The 24,007-nt window shown below is 36.5% G+C and overlaps 1 protein-coding gene across 1 annotated transcript; it reads right to left on the bottom strand.

Moving 5' to 3' along the window:
* Positions 1-3,358: 3,358 nt before the first annotated feature.
* CUTC (cutC copper transporter) lies at positions 3,359-23,898 on the bottom strand (the record flags this gene model as incomplete). Its single annotated transcript, XM_084245872.1, has 9 exons — positions 3,359-3,473; positions 4,271-4,376; positions 7,377-7,404; positions 11,699-11,832; positions 14,109-14,144; positions 14,926-15,135; positions 17,380-17,439; positions 21,392-21,463; positions 23,838-23,898. 9 exons carry the CDS (start codon positions 23,896-23,898, stop codon positions 3,359-3,361), a joined length of 822 nt encoding a protein of 273 aa, XP_084101998.1.
* Between the last annotated feature and the right edge of the window lie 109 nt (positions 23,899-24,007).

The following is a 24,007-nucleotide window of genomic DNA, read 5'->3' on the forward strand; positions in this document are numbered from 1 at the left end:
AGCATAGGAAAGAAGTAATTCATTTAGGTCTTTAATTCATATCATCCCATAAATATATTCTTGATAGGTCATAACACAACAGAAGAAAAGAGACCAGCTAAAAGGAATGCTGGGGAGAAAAATACTCTTCTGGGTCTTGGAAAAAATAAACAAGCAAACAAAAAAAAAAAAGGAGGGTGATATCAGAAAACAGAGAAATATTTATGGATTTTTTTTTTAATTTTCAAGAAAATTTTATAAACCAAATGTTAACATGGAATCAAATATACAGGAATCATATCTTTAAAACTTTCATGGGGGAGAATAAAAATAGTAATTATCATGTGGGAAACCACATAAATTTACCAGCAATAATATATAAGTACATTGTTAAAAATTCTGGAAAGACATGAGAAACTGCTAATACTGATTGCTTTCAAGAAAATGAGAGAATTGAAGAAATAAGGTAAAAGGAAATACTTGTGAGAAATTGAATTTTGTTGGATACATAAGAAATTGTTAATATTTATTACTTTCAGAAAAACTAGAGAACTGAAGGAAACAAAGAGAAAATACATGTAAGATGTAGAATTCTGGTCCTCTGAAAACAGGAACCAAACAATCTGTTGATAAGAAAAAACCGAGTTTTTTATATAAGGACCATGTCACCCACAAATAGAGGACATTTTATTTCTTCCTTTCTAATATGGATAGTATTTTTTTTCTTGTCTAATAGTTCTAGCTAGAACTTCTAGTACAATGTTGAGAAGAAGTGGAGAGAATGGACATCTTGTCTTATTCCTGATCTTTAGGAGTAAGTATTAAGTATGATTTTAGCTATGTATTTTATCTTGTTGTAAATATTCTTTATCAGGTTGAGCAAGTTCCCTTCAATTCCCAAGTTTATTGACTATTTTTATTATGAAAGGTATTGGATTTTAGCAAATGTTTTTTCTTTGTTGAGATGATCATGTGATTTTTGTATTTTATCAGCTTGGTGTATTACATTGATTGATTTTTGTATGTTAAACCAGCCTTGAATTCCTGGTTAAATCCTACTTGGTTATAGTGTATAATCTCTTTTATGTAGCTATATTCAGTTCACAGAGCAACGAAAAGAGTGGATCTGGAGGGACAAATAAAACATATCCAGCATAATTACCAAAGACAGTGCTCTTTTCCCTGTAGCAAAATTATTAGTACTATGAGTGTATACTTTGATGGGTATGAGAAATAATGAGAAATATATTAAAATATCAATACATGGTTCCTAGCCTCAAGTTACTTATATCATTTAACCAAAAACCATGATTTAGTTATAAATTCCTGATTTACATACAAATGAGTGAAATGAATCAAAAAATTAAGTTACCTTCTCATATTTAAACTGGGACCAGGATGTCCCAGGTATATTTGATTTGCCCAGGAGTACCGCTCCCTGTATCACATCCACATCCCAGAAGCTTAGAGTAGAAGACTTGGAGGTTAGTAGCCTATCATTACATTCTTATAAACAACATTAATTTGTTTTTAAGTTTTTGAGCAATTCAAATCATCTCTCATCCCTAGCTAATCTATTTAAACAAAATAGGAATAATAACAGGGTCAATTTTTTTTTTGGTTTCTAGAAGATCATATTGAAGCATGGTGACCTGGGATAAGCAGTCTGGGGACCTTAATAACAACCTTTTGCTCAGTTCCTGGTAGGCAACTTAGTCGTCCCTGATAGGAATCTTAGACCATATACCGCCATGAGGCAGAATGGACCTGGAGGGTCCCATGACTACTGACCCTTTACTCACCCTTGGTGTGCAACTATACAATGTAGCCACATCCTACCTGATCATGTATAGCTGCCAATGCAAACCTACCTGGAACCTTATAGAAACTGAAAGTGTATAGAAGCCCCTGACTTCCTACAGACAGTGCTCAGCCTTGGGATACGAACCTGCTGAGTCAGCATTGGTGCATAAAACCTGCTTGTTGTTAGCCTGGTGTCCACGTTTCCTTTGTGCCATATAACAATACAGTAAAACCCAAGCACTGGGAAAGGGGAGGCCAAAATACTACATATGATTATATCTGCATGTTTGAGTGATATTTATATATCTGTAGCTATATTCCAAAGCCAAGAAAAAAAACTATTTTTTGAAATATGTATTATCTTTAGTAAAAGTCTGAATATATAAGCGTGCTCGCTTCGGCAGCACATATACTAAAATTGAATATATAAGCAAAGAAACCTCTTAGGTAGCTGTTGGTTTTTAAATATGCTACCTCTCATTTTTCATGAATGACTTAGTAAATATTCTACATTGAAATTTTACCTGAACAGTAAGGAAAGAAACTAAGATTTACAAGTGGGGGAAAGGACTTTTTTAAATAAAGGCAAGGGTCTTGATATATAGTCATTAGTACCCAATTTTGTGCATACTACCCATTAACTTGTTTTTTAATCGAGAAAGCTCTTTATATTATGCTTCAATCACTCTCCTAAAACAGAAATAATAGTTCTATTACCAATATGTTGTTAGTACAAACTATTACAAATATGAAAGTGACAAAGCTAGTGATGAACTTCAACATTTGGGATCTGCTCATAGGAAAAGCATCTTTCATCACTAGAATCCATTCTCCTTACTTGTGGCTTCATTTGAAGAAATAACTATTCTGAATACTTTCCCAATCTCCCCAGTTCTTACTATAGGTCCCTAATAAATTGTCAGATGAGCCTCATGGTGAAGCCATGAGTGAAGCCATTTAGTGACAGCGTCAGAAGCAATCAGGTGAACACCAGACATAAATATTACCTATATAAGTCTGGGAACTTCTATATCTTGTTTGTAAGTCTGAAAATTTTTATGCCATACCATTTTACTCTATCCTTACCATCTTCTCCAGGGCAAGGAAAAAACAAAACAAAATCTTCCCTTTCATATTTGGCTCCAGACTATATTCCAGGGTAAAATAAGAGACTCTACCATAACAGAATAGAAATTTTTATTTTACAAAGGAAAAAGCAAAAACTGCTATTAAATTGACCCTGAAGTCACACTCTCAATTCATACCCTACAGTTGAATTTTCTCAGTCCATCATTAATTCCACTGAAAACAGACTAAATCTCTGTCTGTGGAGGAAGCATAGACCAGATTTACCCATGATGATGGAGATGGCTAGCAAGATTAAGCAAAGCAAGTGATTGTAGATCTGTTTCAAGTTCCTTTTCTTCTTAGAAACATTCTCCAAGGCCATGTGAGACTCAAAACAAACACTGTGACTGTCCTGGCCAGAAAAGAAGGTAAAAGCTGTGTCACAGAGAAGTGAAGACCACTCCTTTACCTTTATCCTGCGACATCCATGTCTCTCTGAGAAGTGTGGCTAAACCAGAATATTCTTGGCAATAGCATTCAAAGTCCTTACTTGGGTTACATCTGTTACTTTTAGAGAATATTCTGAGGTAGCAAGGGAGGCTCCCATGGCAACAGAGGAATTTCTGCAATAAAAATAATAAAGGAGTAATTTTATAAGTTGTTAAATGTGTCCTTATAGTCGTACTTCATTTATAGGCTATTTCATGACCCAAGAACAGGGCAGGTAGGTCAAGATTCCTAGACTACTATATTTTATAATTTTTATTAATTAATTAGTTGAAACACCTAATAGCTAAATCTACCAGACAGCATTTTACAGTAGTTTTATATCTAGAAATCTAAGTTCTAAGGATCTTGCTTATTTTATATCTCATTTTTCCAAACTTAGAAATAATCAACTACTACTAAGTTTACAGATATCTTTGTTAAGTACAATGGAAAAACACATAAAAATGGCAGTTCTCTAATGGTGCTATAATTTCAAAATAGCTGAAAATAGAGAGCAAAAGTGAGGGAAGACTAAGTATTAGAGGTAGGAGAGATAAAAATGGCCACTATTCTCTTCCATTCTTACACTATAGATATTAACTTTGCAAAAGGAGAGCACAGGTGAATGGGCACACATACATATCTGACTTATTTGAAGATTAGCTGCTAAATTACAGCTTATTACTAACCAGTTGAAGTGCAGCAATGACTTAAGGATACAAAAGTTTATCTAAGTTCAGAAGAGCCTGTTTATATAAAAGGTAGGGTGAAAACCATTTTGCAGCTTAAAAACTGCAAAAATGACAGCCACACTTACATATTAATCACAACACTCCATTCATTTATCAGGCCATAAACTAAAGTTTTCCTATTTCAAGAATTAAAAATTAATCACACCCCTTTTGTATGAGTTAAAGACTATTTTTTTTACCGAAACTTCATTCCCGAATCTCTAGCAGATCGAGCAGAACAGTGGAATTCTGTAGCACCTGAACCCTCAAGGATCCTTTGTAGATTTCTGTCTGTTATGCCTCCGCCTATTGGAAAAAGTAAGTAATAATATTAACTACAACAAGAATTTTGCATAAAATTTAAAGAATAATAATGACTGTTAGGCCTGGATTCCCTGTGCTGAAATTTCTCAATGATTTAAGAATTACTCTCTCCATACTAAGCTAGAATGAAATTTAGTAAGAATGATAAAACTAGACTCTGCTCTGGAGAACTATGGATAAGGTCACAGAACCTATATGAAAGAATCTTTTATGTCCATTGGTTTATATAATAATGCTATACATTACTGACTATAAAACTAAAAAGGCTTCTCTAGAGCAAGGAAAATCATTGAGGGCATCCCCTCAATTAAAACAAAATCAAATTAAAACGTAAGGTAAGGAGAGATTTGAGGATGTAGCTATAAAAGTACAATCTCAGAGATGTGTCTGAAAGAAACTCTAAATTCTCCCTCTGTCCCAGACTTAAAGAGCACACTGACATCATTGGAAATGGGGATAATGAAAGGGTTTGTGTAGCTTAATCATTATATCAATTTTTCATTTCATTTCAGAGAGTTCCATTTTACTTTATTAAAACTGTACAATCAAGCATTTTAGAACTCATTTGTTTTGATGACTAATAGTCTTTTACATATTTGTATATAAAGAGCCGTTCTAAACAAATACTAGATCATAAATATAAAGTTAGTTTATTCACCTTTATATCCTTTTCTCCTAATATATAGGATGCATGCAATAAACAATTTTTAATGACTGATAAAACATGTACTTTGTATCTCAAGCTATTCAAGTTGTTGAAGTAACTTGGCTGTACATACTCTTTCAGACTCATTAACCTGTTTTTTTTTTTTTCTTAGTGGTACAATAACATCACTGAGCCCTAAGAAGTAGAATGAATATAGACACAGAAGTCAGATTTAGATTGGAATCCTGGGTTCACAGTCAGTGAATACTGTAGGTCTTCACAGATATGTGATATCAGCTCAATTACTCAATACCACTGAGTCTCAATTTTTCAACAGTATAAGAGAGATAACGTTGCCTGCCTCACAAGCTTGTTGTGAAGATTAAAAGACCAATGTATTATTTCCTTTCAATAAATAACAAAATATCTGGTCATTAAAATACATATTGCTCAGTTAGCAGCAACTTTAGGATATAGGTAATACATTTTCCAAACACAGATTAACACATCTTGGCAATTGGTACCGGAGAGAGCTAATTCACTCCTTCTTTTAGAAATGAGGAAATTGGAGCTTAAATATGTTTTAAGAATTATTATAAAAATCCCTAGAAGGAAACTACTATTTCCTAATTATAAATAGAAAGCAAATTATAAATAGAAGGAAACTATTATTTCCTAATTATAAATACTCATTACGCATTCAAGCTGACTTGTCTAGGAAGTTTTATTTGCTAACACTTATTTACATGAAATTGTAATAATTTGTTTACAGATCTCTTCTGTGAGCTACTCAAGTAGAAGGCCTATTTCATATTCATCTCTGTGTTTTCATGTCTACCACAGAACCAGGCATATAATTAGCATTTGTGTGGTAAGGTTTGTTAACTTATCACAAATATTTTTGTATACACCATCTTCTCTTTAAGACTGTGAGTCTCTTGAGGAAGTAGTTTCTTGTATAACTCTGTATCCCAAGTAATGCCTTAACACATAGCGGACAACTTAATAGTTATATATTAAGCAAAGCTAATCTTTATAATTATCTAAGTCTGGGTATTAGTTCTCAAGATTAAATACATTTAGTGTTAAATGGAAATGCATTAGATTCACTTAAGTATCTTTAACATTCTTTGATTAATCTACATGTGATCACAATTTGATAGATAATAGTTGCTTTCTATCTGTTCCTGTTGCTGATATTTGCCACAGATCAAGGTTTTTCTAAATTTCCGTAACTGTATCTATATCTGTTCGCTTTTTAAAAGTTGGCCTTTAGGGCCTCCCCGGTGGCACAGCAGTTGAACGCAGGGTTGTGAAGCTGCCCGCAGCCTCTGCAGTGCCGGTTCGATCCCCAGCCGCTCCCGGCCACCGGAAAAGGGTCCCACCATGGCGCACAGACCTCTCCTGCCGCCTGCTGCTCCCCTCAGCAGTGTGCTTCGGTCCTTCTGCCTGCTCTGCTCCCCGCTCTGGTGAATTCTCTCACCATCCCGCACTTCTGACTATACCCAGTGCTTGTATAAATAAATAAAAATAAATCTTTAAAAAAAAAAAAAGTTGGCCTTTATCTGGCTATCACTATTTTGACCCTGGTCAGTTTAGGTAAGAAAACCACACTTTATAAGCCTTCCAATGTGATATAATGAAGTATATATATCACCCATGAAGTATTCTTACCAAAAATATTTAACCACACTCTAATAAAACTTTATGATGTAACTAGCAGCTTATAGGAAATACAGAGGCTAGGAGGACAAGCTAAACAACATCAAAAGGAAACAATTTGATAATCCAGAAAGCAGGATATTTTTCAGGGTAAGTGGCTCAAACTTTTTAAATGTCATTTTTATAAAACACAAGAAAAACAGAAAACATATATTAGAAGATATTAAGAAAGATAACAACCAACTGCAGTGTGTTCCTTGATCAGACCTTGGTTTGAACATATCAGTTATTTAAAAAAAAATGTTCTTGGACCAACTAGAGAAAGTAGAGCATAGGACATCCAACCCTAACACAGTGTTGCTGCATCAACCCTAATACACCTCACCATAGATACCATCCATAGTCCCAAAATTATGGGAGAGCAAACACAAGAAATATCCATCCCAATCTACATCCTTATATGCTTCTCTTTGCTCTAACTTCTGCTAGAATGTTCTCCTTATCTAAAGTTTTAAATTGCAGCATGGAACTTCCAATCTTAAACATTTTAATCAAATTATGTATTCTCTCTGAACCCCACATATTAGTATTTTCTCCCACATTGTTCTGCCTTCTTTGCTTTTTCTCCATTACAGTTCAGTGTCAAACTGGTGAATGGGTAAATAAATAAATACCTGGCATGACCACAATTCTGCCTTTTGCCTGAAAAAAGAAAAAAATAAACAAGTAAATTTTAATAGCTTTCTCTTAAATAGGTGAGAACAGAAACATAAGTATATTATATTTTTAAAATTACTACTACTATTTAATTTTTAACAGATCTTCTATTTTTGGGGGGATCTTAGGTAAATTAGATTTTTAGCATAGTAAATCTCTCAATCCAGAAAGATTATTTTATTTTATTGCTTTAATGACTTATTAATACAAAGAATAAAGTATAAATAAAATGAAAATACTTTATAAATAATCACACCACCCTTTAAATTAATACCATTAATTCTGAGTTCCTGGTAACTAATGGAATAGAAGTAACTGAATTTTTAAGATTCAGTAGAAAAGGAAGAGCAAAATATAATTGCAAATAACTAGGAAAAAAACTACTCAAATCTAGCAGCATCAACTAAATTCCCTAAGAATTATACCAACTAAACACAATCACAGTTATATTTAACTAGATTTTTTTTTTTATTTTTTTAAAGATTTATTTATTTATTTATTATTTATGCAAGCACTGGGTATGGTCAGACGCGCGGGAGGGTGAGAGAATTCACCAGAGCCAGAGTGGGAAGCAGAGCAGGCAGAAAGACCGAAGTACACTGCTGAAGGTGGCAGCCGGCGGCAGGAGAGGTCTGCGCGCCATGTGGGACACTCCTCCGGTGGCCGGGGAGCAGTCAGGGATCAAACCTGCACCGCAGAGGCCGCGGGCAACTTCGCAACCCAGCGCTCAACCGCTGCGCCACCGGGGAGGCCCTATTTAACTAGGTTTTAAGTATATAAATTGATTAAATTTCTAATAATTATGGGAAGCAGAATATCCTTTTATTCACATTTTCATTTCACTTTCATTTCATATTCCATCTGTAAGTAAATTTTGATGTTATGCTCAGTATTACTGAAAGCGAAAAGAAAATCACCTCATTACAAATGTATACAAATTGCTGTACTAGTGGCAGGTAGGTAACATAGCAGAATAAAAACTAGATATCATGTTAGGCTCACTAATTTTCAGAATAAAGTAATCTAAAATTAAATTTTTCACATGTGGATTCCCTGAGATGAGGTTTTAACACTGGACCAGCCAACCCTGCCACCCTTTATAATTGAAGTCATCTGCCTCAACTGTTCAGCCTATTTATGTACTCAGTGTTGGGCAATCTTTCTCTTATTGAGGGTAACTGAACAACAGAAAAAAATTCAGTCAAGAATCACACATAGCTTAGTTTCTTGACATAATGAAAGAAAAGGCTCAACTAATGTATTCAATAAATATAATTGAAAAAAATACTTAATTCTATGTCATGCCCTGTTAAGACAAGTGAGAAGAGTGAAAAGCTGGATTAGTGTGAAGAGGAAGACATAGGAAGTTGAAGTAAAGAGTTACTGTGTCCAACATGAGAAAAGGAGCAGAGGGGTAAAGAAGAAAGATAGATAAAAATAGAAATCAAAGGGAATAAAGTAAAAACTGGCTAACACCAGAAATAACAAGTGCAAAGAAGAGAAGAGAAGCAGAAAGTCTCAAAATTAATGGCAGTAATGGCAGGTAAAAAGGGTAGGTAATAACAGAGATGGTCATGAATACAGAGAGAAACAACCTTCCTCCTTACTTTAAAGACATATTACAGATATTTTAATGAGCTCCAAGTAACTATCATTCCAGAAAACTGAAATGATTTCAGGAGGGGGAAAAAGTCACATTTAACTTTTCTTCCAAGTGAAAGCTTTCCAAAACATGAACAAATGATACTCCTATAAAGATGAATTTCATCACTTTTTAGTGAGCCTTCCATATTAATATATTATTTAGAACTATATGCTGAACTAAAGCTATCAAGAGGGATTTAACAATATAAAACACCAAATGTCAGACTTTGTGCTATTTCCTAAAGTAATCCACAACTATTTTAGGAGGTAGGTGCTATTATTATGCTAACTTTGTAGATGAGGGAACTGAAGTTTAGGTTGGTTGGGTAATTTGCTGAATGTCTCTGTTAGTGACAAAGCTAGGAACACAAAACCTCGTTTCTAATGTTAGGGGGAAAAGGGGTTGCCCTATAACACTAATACCAAAGCCTATGCTTTAATTAGTATATTACACAGCTAGGTAACTGATTTAAGAAGTCAACGAGAATGATCTCATTTGTATGTTATTTAAAAAGTCAAAAACACAGAAGCAGAGAGTAGAATAGTAGTTGCCAAAGGCAGGGAAGTGAGGGAAGTAGGAGCTATTAGTCAGAGATTACAAAGTTGCCATTATATAGGATAAGCCTAGCAATTAAAGTACAGCATGATGACTATATTGTAGTAAATCTTGAAAATTTGCTGAAAGAGTAGATTTCAGGTGCTCTCACCACATGCATACACACAAACATGAATAACTATATGAGGAAATGCAAATGTTTATGACTATAAACATTTCATTGTGCATATATATCAAAACATCATGTACACCTTAAATATATGCAATTTTTATTTAAAAAAAATAAGTTAGTGTATGAGAATATTTAACCTAGCTCTTCCTGACAACTAATTGTTGGACCAGCCTAGGGCAGCTGAGATTTGTAACCCCAGGTGTTCTTGGGGGCAGGCACTAAGGCCAAATTCCAATTGCTTGCATCAGGCACTACCCAAGGTGGAGGTGAGGAAGCCTTCTTAGCGCCAAGGTCTGAACTCCATCTCTGACCTACTAAGCAACAGATATTATGAAATGTAATATATGATTATGGCAATTCTATCTACCTTACATCTTTACTCAATAGTAACAATTTAAAGAAGGAAACCTGATTTATCAACTCTTATTTAAAAACACTTCATGTTTCCCCTGCATGACAAAGAATAAAATACAAACTCTTAGTTTTCAAGGCTTTGGACAACATTGTCCTCCACAAATTCAATATTCAAATCAATATCTTAATAAGTTCTTCAATATCTTAATAAGTTATTCTTGCTTTTGTTTCCAGGTTTTTGAGTATTTCTTTTGCATGAAGTATTCTCCTCCCCATCTCCCACCCTTTTGCATGGGTAACTACTAAGTGCCCTTTAAATAAGTAAGATATTGCAGTATGGATGTCTTTTTTTGGGAAGCTTACTATTTCTAAACCCTATCTCTCAAACATGGGCGTTAATACCCTTCCAACGTGCTCCCACAATCCCTGTCCCCCCTTTTTAAAGCATTCTACTAAAGTTGCCTGCTGTTTTATACTTGTTGTAAATTAATTAATCAATTAATTAAATTACAAAGATAAAAGCATCTATTATGCACTAAATTGTAAAGGTAGTAACTACACACACACACCCCTTGATCACACCATAGCAAAAATGCCCTTCACCTAATATATATATTTAATAAATATGTGTTAAATTGGTAAGTTCCACACTAGAGAAGTCATATCAGATGCTTAGGCAAAACTTCTGAAAATTATTTCATGGCTATAGAAAAGTGAATAGAGCAGATGTCTACATAGGAACACTAAATACTGTTATTAATAATAGCAGTAACAATAATCATAGAAGCTAACATGTATTAAGATCTTTCATATGCTAACTAGTATGCTAAGGCTCTTACATATCTTCTGTCTATCATCCTCAGAATCAGCCTATAAAGGAAGTATTAAGGAAATCTCAATTTCACACATGAGGGAACATAGGATTAAAGGTTAGTGATCTATTCAACAACATTACACAGAAAATAAGTGTCAAACCTGAATCTCAAATCCAGAACTCTTATTTCAAAGTCTGTACTCATTAACTTTAAATAACTTTGAACTGGAATCAGAAAAACATTGTCATAGCACAATTACAAAGCCATCTTCAATAGCTCTGCAAATGATGCTAACACATTACACAGGAAACATATTCTTTCTTTCCTCTTTGTCTTGCTACATGGGGAGAGATCAAAGGACATAATTTTAATTTTTAGGATTTCCCTTCAAATGACAGTTATTTCAAATTTTCAATGAGATTACTCAAATATACATAAGCTGACTGAAAAGATGTAACTCACAACTATGCAGTGCTGATGTCAAAGAAAATGTAAAATTTACTATGGTTTCAAGTTAGAACAGAACCTTATGCAATATTTGTAACGTGATCTTACTAACCTTTGTTACTAAAAAATTCATTATTAGTAAGAAATATAAATATATTTCTACCTGCTTGCTTCATCTTATAGAGTAACCACAAAGTCAGTAAAATTTCATTTTATTCCCCAGCTGAAAAGCAGACTATCAGAAGTAATCACAGAAGAGTATTGGGAAGAAAAGAATGAAAGTGTGTGTACCTCATCTATGAGTCGCTTTATTAGGGGTAGCCCTTCCAGTGCCGAACTGTCACACCCACTAGTCAATACTCGTTCAAATCCCAAGGTTAAGAGAGTCTCCAAAGCTGCCATTGGATCATGAACCATGTCAAAGGCTGAAATAAATAAAAGTGATTTGCATTTTGAACCCATATCCTCTAATATGGTACTTTCCAAAATGTAGTACACAAACAGTAGTGAGCTTACCCTGGCTTGCAAAAGCCACTTATTAAATAACTTAGGAATTTTGCAAACATGATGGCTAATCTACAAATCAACAGATACTACAAATATCAGTGTTCTTTTTTCACCAAGAGCCAGTTTACCAGAACCCTAGAGTCTGCATACCGCTTGTGGTTCGCATGATCATTTTAGATGCGCACATTTGAATAAATGTGTTTGCTTACATGCAGTGTTAAAAAAGAGAGAGAAAACAGGCCTAAAGTGATGTCACTTGTGTTAAGCCTACATATTATACCAAGACTTAATACCTAACTTTATAGAAATTTCAGCCTCCTCAAGGAATGTAATGTTATCAGTCAAACCGGAATTTCCTGGTCAACACTAGTGAGGTAATCTGCTTGACAGATCCCTGTCATACCCCAAAGGAAGGTAATCTTACATGAAGCAATTCCTTCTTTGCATATCTCACCTCCCCTCCCAGCTCCCGCTACCCTCATTGCCTATAAAATCTTTTCATTTGGTACTGTTGCTTGGATCGCTTTTCAGTCTGCAAGATTGGATGCTGCCCAATTTATGATTTGTTGACTAAAGTCAATAAGATCTCTGAAATTTACTCAGATGGAATTTTTTTTTTTTTTTAAATAAACAGATCTGGTGGCAGTTACAAGACCAACAGAGACTTCTGACATTTTCAGGGATCATGAGAAACACAGGCGTGATACCCATGAGCCCTTTAAGTTCTCTGTCTTACTGAAGGCTGTGGATGGGTAAGTTCCTCTTGGTTGTGAGAGCTACTCTTTCTATGGCAAGCATCTGATCTAACTGGATTTTCAATTATTGGTAGTCAGACTGGGTTCAACTCTTTAGTTTGACACTAGATCACCCACCAGCCTGAAGAAAATTTCCATGCAGTAAAGTGCACTGTAAAAAAAATCACATAGTCCCAAATTAGGAGCACATCCCTTTTAGGAATTAGTTTGGCTCCAAGAGACCCAAAGGGTTAGTTAAAGAAACAGGATGCTACAATTCCAATCTGCTTATTTTATATCTAAAAACTGTGATCTTATATGCTGTAGATAGCTATAAAAATGGCAAAATCTTACTAAAAATAACCTACAATAATAATGGCTATTATAGGAAACATTCCAATTAGACAAGACTACTCATTTAAGAAGTGCGAGGGTTCCCAAATTAGAAAAATCAAATGGGATACCTTTTTTATTTGTATACAGAACATCCAAAAGGTTTTAACATCCAAGATAGCTTCATTTAAAAATTCATTATTAAACATAAAACAAGGGTAATAAGTACTTTATCTCTAATATCTATAAGTGGATACAAATGCTGGTATATACTATTATCTTAATCTTTGAATGCTTACTCAAAAGGGCAGAAAAAATTTAATAATTTTTCAAGCATATAAAATAAAAAAAAATTGATTGAAGACCTCTTTCTTCTCATATGCAACAACAGTGCCCCCTGAAGGCAAAATTTATACTTGTTTCTCCATTTTCCAATGCTTAGCAAAAATGTATGGAATTATAATTACCTGAATTATAAATAGGAAGCATCTTTATATGAAATTATCAGATACCTTTTAGAAATCATTCTGATATAGTCAAGCTATCAATAATGAAAGTAATTTTGTACTCTATGGTGAACACTGATTCATTGACCATCCAGCACATTCTTCTCTCCCCCTTCCTCAAGTATCTAATCTTCAGATAAACATTTTGTATCTCTTGACCTATGAGCCTGAAATTCATCTGGGAAAGCTGATCTCACTTTTAGCTCCAGGAATCGTCTTGTATGGATTATAAGGTAGTGTATTCCATTTCACTGACCTCGGTGATTAATTCTTAGGGGGACTACATAGCTCCTAAGGCAACCTAATAAAAATAAATCTCAGGATTCCTGCTTAGAATGCTGTGACAAGTACATGTATTTGAAGGCAATTCTTTGTCCCACTCTCTATTATATCCCACCATCAATTGCCTTCTGCTTTTAATAACTTTTCATAACTGAGCTTCAAATTTTCTAGAAATTGTACATCTCTAAATTTACAACTGTTAGTCCAAGATCTGTATAAAGAAACCAATTAGTAACACTATAACATTACAGAATCATGTTCCATAAAAAGAGTGCTGCGCTTGGTAAAATTAGAAAACTGACACCATTCAGTAGAACTTCTAAAATGGAAATGACTCACCTCGGTGGAAAGTGACTGGAAGGGGACGGCAAATAGCTATAAAAAGAAAATTACATAATAACATAAATGAAGAAATCATTGCCGACTATTACATATAGAGTTCTCCATGTTAAGTGGGGATTTTTTATAGTTTCTTCTCCTAAGAAGTACGGACAGTGAACTAAAATAATAATGACAGCCTTACATATTCAAAGTCCTATGTTTCCACTAATCTCTGAATTTTCTTTTTTAAAAAGGTCATCTATTCCTTAGCACCAAGTAAAAAGTATATGACCTGCAACTACAAGGTTAGCATTATATCTATTATTTATACCTTTGAGAATATTCAAGAAATTCTTGGCCTAGTAATATAGGTAGTTTGCTCCTGTCCCCTCCATATCTCCCTGTCCTCATCTACTGTAATAGCTTTTTTTTTTTTTTTTTTTTGGTGGGACCTTCGCCAGTGGCTAAGGAACGAACCAAACTGGCGCTGCAGAGACTGCAGGAAGCCTCGCAACCCAGCACTCAACTGCTGCACCACCAGGGGAGGCCCTACTGTAATAGCTTTTAAAGTTTTTGTTGAAGTGATTAAAGGAATCAAAGCAAACTTCATCAAATTCAATAGGAACAATAGCAGGGCATGATCTACAGCAAACTGAGAAGTAAGGAGGGCATGTTACACATATCCTCTGTCCGAAACATCTAAATAACTACTGTTTAAAATAGTTACGTTAGTACAAGTGCCGATAGGTATGACTGAACAATCAGTATTGTGATTATATTTTTCTGTACCAGGAGTATGAGTGCAATCACTATGGCTTCAGACACAAATTCTTACCCACAAGGGACATGCACAATTCTTTGTCAATGTGTCCATCTTCAGTCAATGCCCCAAACACCAAGCCATCAGCACCATAAAGCTTGGCAAGGTGAATGTCAGCCTTCATCACCTCAACTTCACGATCTGAATATAAAAAATCACCTCCACGTGGCCGAATCATCACAAAAACTGGGATTTGGACACACTGCTTCACCACTTGAAGGACACCTACAAGAACAGATAATTGACTAATTAAAATTCAAATGTGAGCTACAAGCTATTATTGGTTTTTCATATCTGCCCTTATGTATTGCTTCTACAAGAAAAGCAAGAGATACCTGAAGAAACCAGAGAAAAATGGACTTAAAGAGAGGGACAAATGAGAAGAAAAATGTGCGTATAAATAGAAGTTAAAAAAGGATTTTTGTTGCACAATCTTGAAAACAGAAGGGTGTTACTGCATTTTACAAGTACTTGTCACCTGACTCAACAAAAATCTTTTTACCAGTTACACAGTATCTAAAAGTATAATACCTACCAGGCTCAATGTTTTGCTAGTATCTTCCCTAAGACCTGGTTTCTCTTTTCAAATTGATTACAGCTTTATTTAAAACTTAACTACAGAAATGGGTAGATGGTTCTAATATTTATGGCCCATTAATGGACAGAGAAATTTCATAATGCCTTTTTTGAAAGAGGCATGGAAAAGAAGTAAAATTCTACTTATTTGTTATTTTATGAAGAGCCCCATATACTTAAATATGAAACAGTTTTGGCTATATCAAAACCTTTAATACTGTGAGATCTGTGACAGGCACCATTAACTGTATATTCAATATGAATTTACTTATTTTCTCTTGCTAAAAGCTCAGTTTTTGCATGGAATAGCAATATAACCAACAACAAGCAATACATCATGAATGATGGTGCAAAAAACAGATTGCATTCAACATAACAAGATATGTTCTAGAGATTTCCTAGAATGGCCAGGGACTATCCTTCTTTAGTAAGAGCTTACTAAATAATACTATCATCAACCTCAGAATAACATATCTTAGAAGTAAAAAATTCTTATAGAGACTGCTGCTTTTTACCAAGACAGAGTACCAGGAACTGGTACTCACCTACCTGAAATAACCAAAAACCAAACAAAATATATGACATGATGTTTTTCAAAAACTGATTATCAAACAAAAAACTGTAATGATGCCTAAAAGATGGGAAACAAATAAAGGTCAGTTCTATGATTGGTCCAGATTACTACCTTGTGAATTTTACCACCAGCACAAGGAGAATTTTACCACCAGCATAAAGAGGCCACCAGCACAAGGAAAGGGAACCAAACCAAGATAAAACTTAGAGAATTCTAAGTTGAGGAGCCAAAGCTGAGTCCAGGGAGAATAAATGACTAGAACTCACATGAAAGAATATCCGGGAGGTGAAAAAGAAAACTCTGGCGATCTACTAGAACCTTCCTCTAATATTCAGCTGTGTGCTGATCAGTGTGTACATGCATGCAAGGAAACTATGTGAGGACTGAAAAGAATTAGAAAAAATAGTGCCTGTCATTCACACAATGTCAGGAATAATGCCTGTTCCCAATAGCTCCACAGAAAACTTTCAAGATTCATGGAGCACTGTTTAGAGTACACAGAAGAGCCTTACCTTAATAATAGAGAATAATTTGCTCTAGACTGACTCTGTTCCATTTGCTAACAAATTTTAAAAGCAAGACTCAAAAAGGACAAAATGCTTTCAAGTAACCTAATTGCCCAAGAATATTTACCGGAATACAAAAATATCAGGTACCCAACAAAGAAAAATTCATATTATCTGCATCCAACAGAAAATTATGAAACTTGAAAATAAGAGGCATCATGAGGTAATAAGTCAATCAAATGAAACTAGACTAGAACTAGATAGAGATGTTAAAATTATCAGCTAAGTCACTAAAATAGCTATTATTAGTCCAGATATGTAAAAAAGTTAAGAAGAGACATAGGAGATATATAATTACTCTGGGTAATTATATGATTGTTTTCTTATTTCAGTCACTTAAAAAAATAATTGACTTCTTAAACAAAATAACAACTATGTAGTATACAGTTTTTAACATATGCAGAGATAAAATATATGACCAGGACAGGAGAATTAAAGACAAAGGTCTTTTACCAAGGATGTCATAATGCAAAGATCAAAAAAGCATCCTTGAAATTAATGCAGAGCAACAGAACCAATCTTAACAGCAACTACCTAACTCTCAACTTTTTGATGTACAAAGAAAATAACATCTATTTGATCACATCTTTAATTGGTAAGTTTATTTATAGCCATAGCATTTCTAACTGGTATAATACCCACAGCATCATTAACATGTTAGTAACATCAGTAATGGATCTCAGTGAAATGGATTTTCAATGGCCTCCAGGCTCTATAAACTCTTAGAAGGAAATCTGAAAACTAGATACTTACCCATGCTGGGTGTTGTTCCTCCTTCCAATAAGCTAGAACATAATTCAATCCGACCAGCACCTTTGATAAGAAAAGGGGAAAAAAAGCATTTCTCAGCACAAAAAATTTTTTAAAATGTAAAGCATTGCTCAAAATTCATTAGTCCAAAATAATCTCTTATTAAACAGCAAACTTTAATCAAAGATGGGAAATTCTGAGCATCTATAATAACTAGGTTTATAAATCTAGGTTTATAAAGATAAAACAATTCACCAGAGGATAAAAAACAAACTTATTATCTTAAAAATCAGTAAAGGAAAAAAGCAGTATTTTACCCTGCTATTCTTGTACAAACTGAACTGCAGTATAACTAAATATTTGAAAAGGGAAGTTTTTCTTTACAGAAGTATACTAGCAAGGGCCTCCCTGGTGGCGCAGCGGTTGAGTGCTGGGTTGCGAAGCTGCCCGCAGCCTCTGCATCATCAGTTCCATCCCCGGCCGCCGGGCGAGGATCCCACATGGCGTGCAGACCTCTCCTGCCGCCCGCTACTCCCCTCAGCAGTGTATTTCGTCAGTCTGCCTGTTTTGCTCTCCTCTCTGGCTCTGGTGAATTCTCTCACCCTCCCGTGCTTCTGACTGTACCCAGTGCTTACATAAATATATAAATAAATCTTAAAAAAAAGTATACTAGCGAATATGTGAACAATAATGTTAGATTCTTCATAGTACCATTTTGCAAAATACCTACCAAAATACCAAAATACCTACCAAAATACCAAAATATTCATTGCTAAAATTATTAGGTGAAAAGCAGACAGAAACCTTATAAAGGATGGATTAGGATAATATCTGAAGCTACTGATCAGTTTTAATATCACAAAAACAGAAATAACTAAGATGCTATATCCTTCTGATGGGATACAACAGGAAGTATAAAATGTTATATATAAAGTTGTCTTGTAGAAATTCAAATATAAATCTGATTAGGACTCTGGGTTAACTACAACTTTACAGGAAATACAGGGCTTAGAGGAACGTATTAAATGATACTACATACAGAATCAGCAAAATCTAGAATGTGGAATGTTCTAAAATATGAAAATCAGTTTAACTACAAGGAAAAAAAAGAATTAAAAAAAAGAAGGGGAAACATAGGCGGAAACAAATCTAAAAGACATGTCAAACAAATGAAATGTTTGTATCTTGATTCAAAGAACTATAAAATGAAACTATATGAGCCAATCAGGTAAATCTGAAAACAGCCCTTTTGATGATATTAAGAAATTATTAAGGGCCTCCCCGGTGGCGCAGCGGTTGAGCGCTGGGTTGCGAAACTGCGCGCGGCCTCTGTGGCGCCGGTTCGATCCCCGGCTGCTCCCCGGCCACCGGAGGAGGGTCCCACAAGGCGCGCAGACCTCTCCTGCCGCCCGCTGCTCCCCTCAGCAGTGTACTTCGGTCCTTCTGCCTGCTCTGCTCCCCGCTCTGGTGAATTCTCTCACCCTCCCGCGCTTCTGACTGTACCCAGTGCTTGTATAAACAAAACAAACAAACAAACCAGCAAACAAATAAATAAAGCATGCCTCTATTAAAAAAAAAAAAAAGTTATTTAAAAAAGAAATTATTAAGATTTTAGTGATACTGGGTTATTTACTTTTTAAAAAAGTCCTCTTTTAGAGACACATACTAAATATCTGAGAATGTAATGACACCATGTCTGGGATTTACTTCAAAGTAATCTGGGGATGCGAGTGGGAAGACAAATAGAGATCAGAGGACAGCAAACTGTGTCCTACAGGCCATAGACCTATAGCTTGTTTTTGTTATGCCCTGCAAGTCCTAAATGTTTTTGTGTTTTAAAGATGTCTTTGTTGACATATAATTTATATGCCATATAGTTGACCCATTTAAAGTGTACAAATCAGTGGTTTTAGTATATTCATAGTTTTGTAACTATCACCACAATCAACTTGTGAACATTTCATTACCCAAAAAAGAAAGCTCATGCCCTTTAGCAGCCATCCTTGCTTGTCCCTATATCCCTCAGTCCTAACCACTATTCTATTTTCTATCTCCATAAGTTTGCCTCTTCTGAATATGTCATATATAAATGGAATTATACAATATTATTATGTATTATGTCACTGTTTTCCACTTAGAATGTTTCAAAATACATCCATGTTGTAGCGTGTATCAGTACTTCATTCTTTTTTTATTGCCAAATTAAGAATGGCTTTTAGGGCCTCCCTGGTGGTGCAGCGGTTGAGCGCTGGGTTGCGAAGCTGCCCGCGGCCTCTGCGGCGCAGGTTCAATCCCCAGCTGCTCCCCGGCCACCGGAGGAGGGTCCCACATGGTGCGCAGACCTTTCCTGCCACCCGCTGCTCCCCTCAGCAGTGTACTTCGGTCCTTCTGCCTGCTCTGCTCCCTGCTCTGGCTCTGGTGAATTCTCTCACCCTCCCGCGCTTCTGACTGTACCCAGTGCATGTATAAACAAAACAAACAAATAAATAAATAAACATGCCTCTATTAAAAAAAAAAAAATGGCTTTTATATTTTCAAAGGGCTATTAGGGGCCTCCCTGGTGGCACAGGCGGATGAAGCTGTCCATAGCCTCTGTAGTGTGGATTTGATCCCGGCCTGCCGACGAGAATCCCACATAGCATGGCAGATCTCTCCTGTCTTACCCACTGCTCCCCTCAGCAGTGTATTTTGTCAATTTGCCTGTTCTGTTCCCCACTCTGTCTCTGGTGAATCCTCTCACCCTCCCGCGCATCTGGCCTATACCCTGGTTCTTCTAGAAATAAATAAATCTTTAAAAAATATACATATATACATATATATATGTATCCTACAAAGACCAAACATGACCAGTAAAGCAGGAAAAAAAAAAAAAACTATTACTCTTTTCAAAATAAGTTGCTAGCCCTGATAATTGGCCATGTACTTAAATGATTGAAGCTCAGTGACGGGCATGTGGGAACTTATTTTATTATTCTATTTTTGTGTATGTTTGAAATTTGGACATTTTTTAAAATTTCTGATTCTGAGGTGACGGGAATATCTATGTTTCCTGTTAAAGCCGATTTAGAGCATAAAAGAAACCTTGACGTAAAAATAAATGCTCAAGGGCCTCCCGATGGCGCAGCGGTTGAGCACTGGGTTGCGAAGCTGCTCACAGCCTCTGCAGCGCCAGTTCGATCCCCGGCTGCTCCCCGGCCACCAGAGGAGGGTCCCACATGGCGCGCAGACCTCTCCTGCTGCCCACTGTTCCCCTCAGCAGTGTACTTCGGTCCTTCTGCCTGCTCTGCTCCCCGCTCTGGCTCTGGTGAATTCGCTCACCCTCCCGTGCTTCTGACTGTACCCAGTGCTTGTATAAATAAATAAATAAATAAATAAATAAATCTTAAAAAAATGAATAAATAAATAAATAAATGCTCAAAAAAAAAGACAGGGGCCTCCCTGGTGGCGCAAGATGTTAAGTGTCAGCACTATGAAGCAATCCGCGGCTACTGCAGCATGAGTTTGATCCTCAGCCAGGGATGTGACCCAAATGGCAAAGCAGACCTCTCCTGTCTCACCTGCTGCTCCCCTCAGCAGTGTATTTCAGTCAGTCAGCCTGTTCTGCTCCCTACTGTCTCTGGCGAATGCTCTCACCTCTGCACCTCTAGCCTGTACCCCAGTTCTTGTATGCATTAAAAAAGACAATGATAAAAGCCCTAATGATGAAATGGCAATACATTCCTAAACTCATCTTTAAATCAATAGTCTGAAAAAAATTTTTAACTCTTTGATAAACTCAATAAAAAAATTAGGTTGATAAAGAAATATCACTATGGCCAATTGACTCAAAATGTGACCTCTTGGGGGAATAAGACTAGAAGATGATCATTTTCCAGTATGTTTTCTAGTTGGCCAGTTGCCTTCAAAAGGAATAATAAGATCCTTAGTGATTACATGGGCTCCCAAGGTCAATTCACAGGACCCTGGGAGTCTTATAAGGGTTGCCAACTGTTGTTTACTCTCTAATTTCTCTTACCTCCTCTTTCTGCATTTACAGCAGACTCTACTGAATCAACACACACTTCCATGAGAAATCCATTTGCTGCTCCTAAAATACATGGAGAACAATGCAATTTTATGACAGTACTATCCATCCAGACCAATCTACCATAAATATTTTATATTTTACTGCCAAAATACAAATGTTCAATAATAGGCAAATGTAAGGACATAGGGCCAATGAAAGCAATAAAAGCAATAATAAAAAAGCAATAATAACTTCGTTATTAAGTTAATACTTCTAACATGTGCTTAAGAAATTACACTGAGGAAAATAAGTACTGAATGCCAAATTAATCATCACATTCCAGGTCAGATTTTTTAAATGTTTCTCAATGCTTACAAAAGGTTTAAGTTTCTTTATAAGGAATACATGTTTAAGAGCTAAGAAAACTTCAAATCTTGGCCCTATCGCTTAGTTGTATGATCCTAGACAAGTTACTTAGCCTGTTTTCTACAGAGCAGATTTTAGCACCTACTAAGGGATAAAAGGTAAAACAAGACAATTTAAGTACCATGGATAGTACCCAAAGTGTATAAAAGATATTAGTTATCATTTAAAAAAAAACCTACTTGTTTCCTCTATATGCTTCCAGATTCCCCAGTTCCCATGTCTGCTCTTGCTTATGCCATCTCCTTAATCCACAAAGTCCTTCCTGCTCCATCTTTGCATGCTAAAATCTTCCAAAGCTCACAACATAACACAATTACATATTTCCTCTCTCCCAAAGTTAGGAAACTGTATCTTCCTCTTTTGAACTCTTCATATACACTTCTCTTTAAAACACTATTTTCTATCACCCATTATTGATGTAGATAGATTTCTTATCGCCCTTATTAAATCTAAAGTTCCTAAATTAGGGTTTTATGTGAGAAATCTTTATCACCTACAGCAAGCAGTGGTACAAACAGTCACACAATGATTTATTTACAAAAGGTTAAATAATTATAGATTCATAAAAATTATAAATTCATAAAAATATTTATGCTAAAAAGTGTGATGAAAAATTTTGAGTTTTTCTGTAAGTTAAACAGAGTTTTTAAAAATGAAAAATACTGATTGCGTACTTCATGCAACATTACTGAAGACTGTTGGTTATATGATAATGGCTACAACCGGGTAGAATTTGGTATTACCTTTACTTTCTATTTACCTTTCTATATCGCTTTTTTTTATTCTACCCAATAACACTTTTATAATTTAAAGAAAGCAATCTTTAATTTGAAAAGTGAAAATCTATCACCTACTAACATTAAATTGCAACTGTCTTTTACTTAAAACTGCCAGTCCCGAAATGTGAGAGTTAAGGGCCTGTCTCTGCTCTTCACCAAGAGCACGGCATTAATTCCAGGAGTTTCCTGATAGCCATGAGTTATTAAATCAGTCTAACTAGACATCACAGCAGGTACCACTTGCCAGGAGAGGATGGGGATGCATTCCAAGGGCCATGACAAAGGCATCTGTCCTAAGAAATTGTAGGAACCAAAGAAGATATTTGCTTGGAGTAGTCCAGTTAGCTCCGAGGGCCTCTAAGACCCTCTAAAGGCCTGTGCATGTGAAAATTATTCTCACAGAAATACTAATATTTTATTTGCCCTTTTTTTTTTCATCTCAATTTCTCACTAATGGAGTTTCCAGAAGGGCACCTGACATGTCAGATTGAAAACAGAAGCAGGTATGAGAATCCAGGTATAATTCCCTTAAGCCAGACACTACAGACTTGCAAAAATATAAAACATAGACATTCTTCTGCTTTCTTTTTTTTTGGGGGGGGGGGTGCGAGGGGGAGAGCGCCCCTCTTCCCCCATCCCCATTAAAATGTTACTTGTGTTAACAGGCAGTTGATTTTTTGTGGTCATTTTCCAGTTAATATTTTTAAGTGTTTCAATTTCTAATGATCAGTATCGACACACTTCACTTCTATAAACAAAAGTTCTCGAGGCTCTGGATTTCAGGAGGATAAAAGGGTCCTGAGATCCAAAAGCCTGCGACCGTCAGGCTGGGACGGCAGGACCGACGAGGGTGGGGTGTGCCCAGCTCCCCAGCACTTGCCTGCCGCCGCCATCCCCCCCGCGGCCCGGGCTCGCCGCTGCGGGTGACCGTGGCTGGGGGGCGCCCCGGCCCGCGGCGGCTACTCCGCGCCCGGCGCCCCACAGTTGCCTCTCCCCGCGGCGACGGACGCGCGCGCCCGAGCCCAGGGCCCGACTCCAGCGCGCTCGCGCGCGATCAGCCGTGGCGCCGGAATTCGAATCCGTGCGTCCGGCTCAGAGCGACCGCCCGGCCCTCGGTTTCCAGAAGTTTAGAGAAGTCATGGCAGAACGGGCCGGGAGGAGCTGGGCAGACTCCTCGGCGGGAACTCCGGGCTAGCACACCCGCCAGCCGGGACCCCAGCCGGCCGCCCCCTCCCAGCCACCTTCCGCACCAGCCATCCCGGAAGGGATCCGCGCGCGCTTCCGCTCGGAGGAGGCCCCTTGTCTCTTCATGCTCTGCGCGGCCCTCTCGCGCGCGTCTTCGGTTTCCACTCAGTCAGGGTTCTGGCGCGCGTGCCCTAGGGAAGCGCGTCCCCTGGGCTGCGCGCGCCCTGCGCGTCCC

Source organism: Talpa europaea (assembly GCF_964194135.1).
Source record: "Talpa europaea genome assembly, chromosome: 10".
NCBI classification, from domain to species: Eukaryota; Metazoa; Chordata; class Mammalia; order Eulipotyphla; family Talpidae; genus Talpa; species Talpa europaea.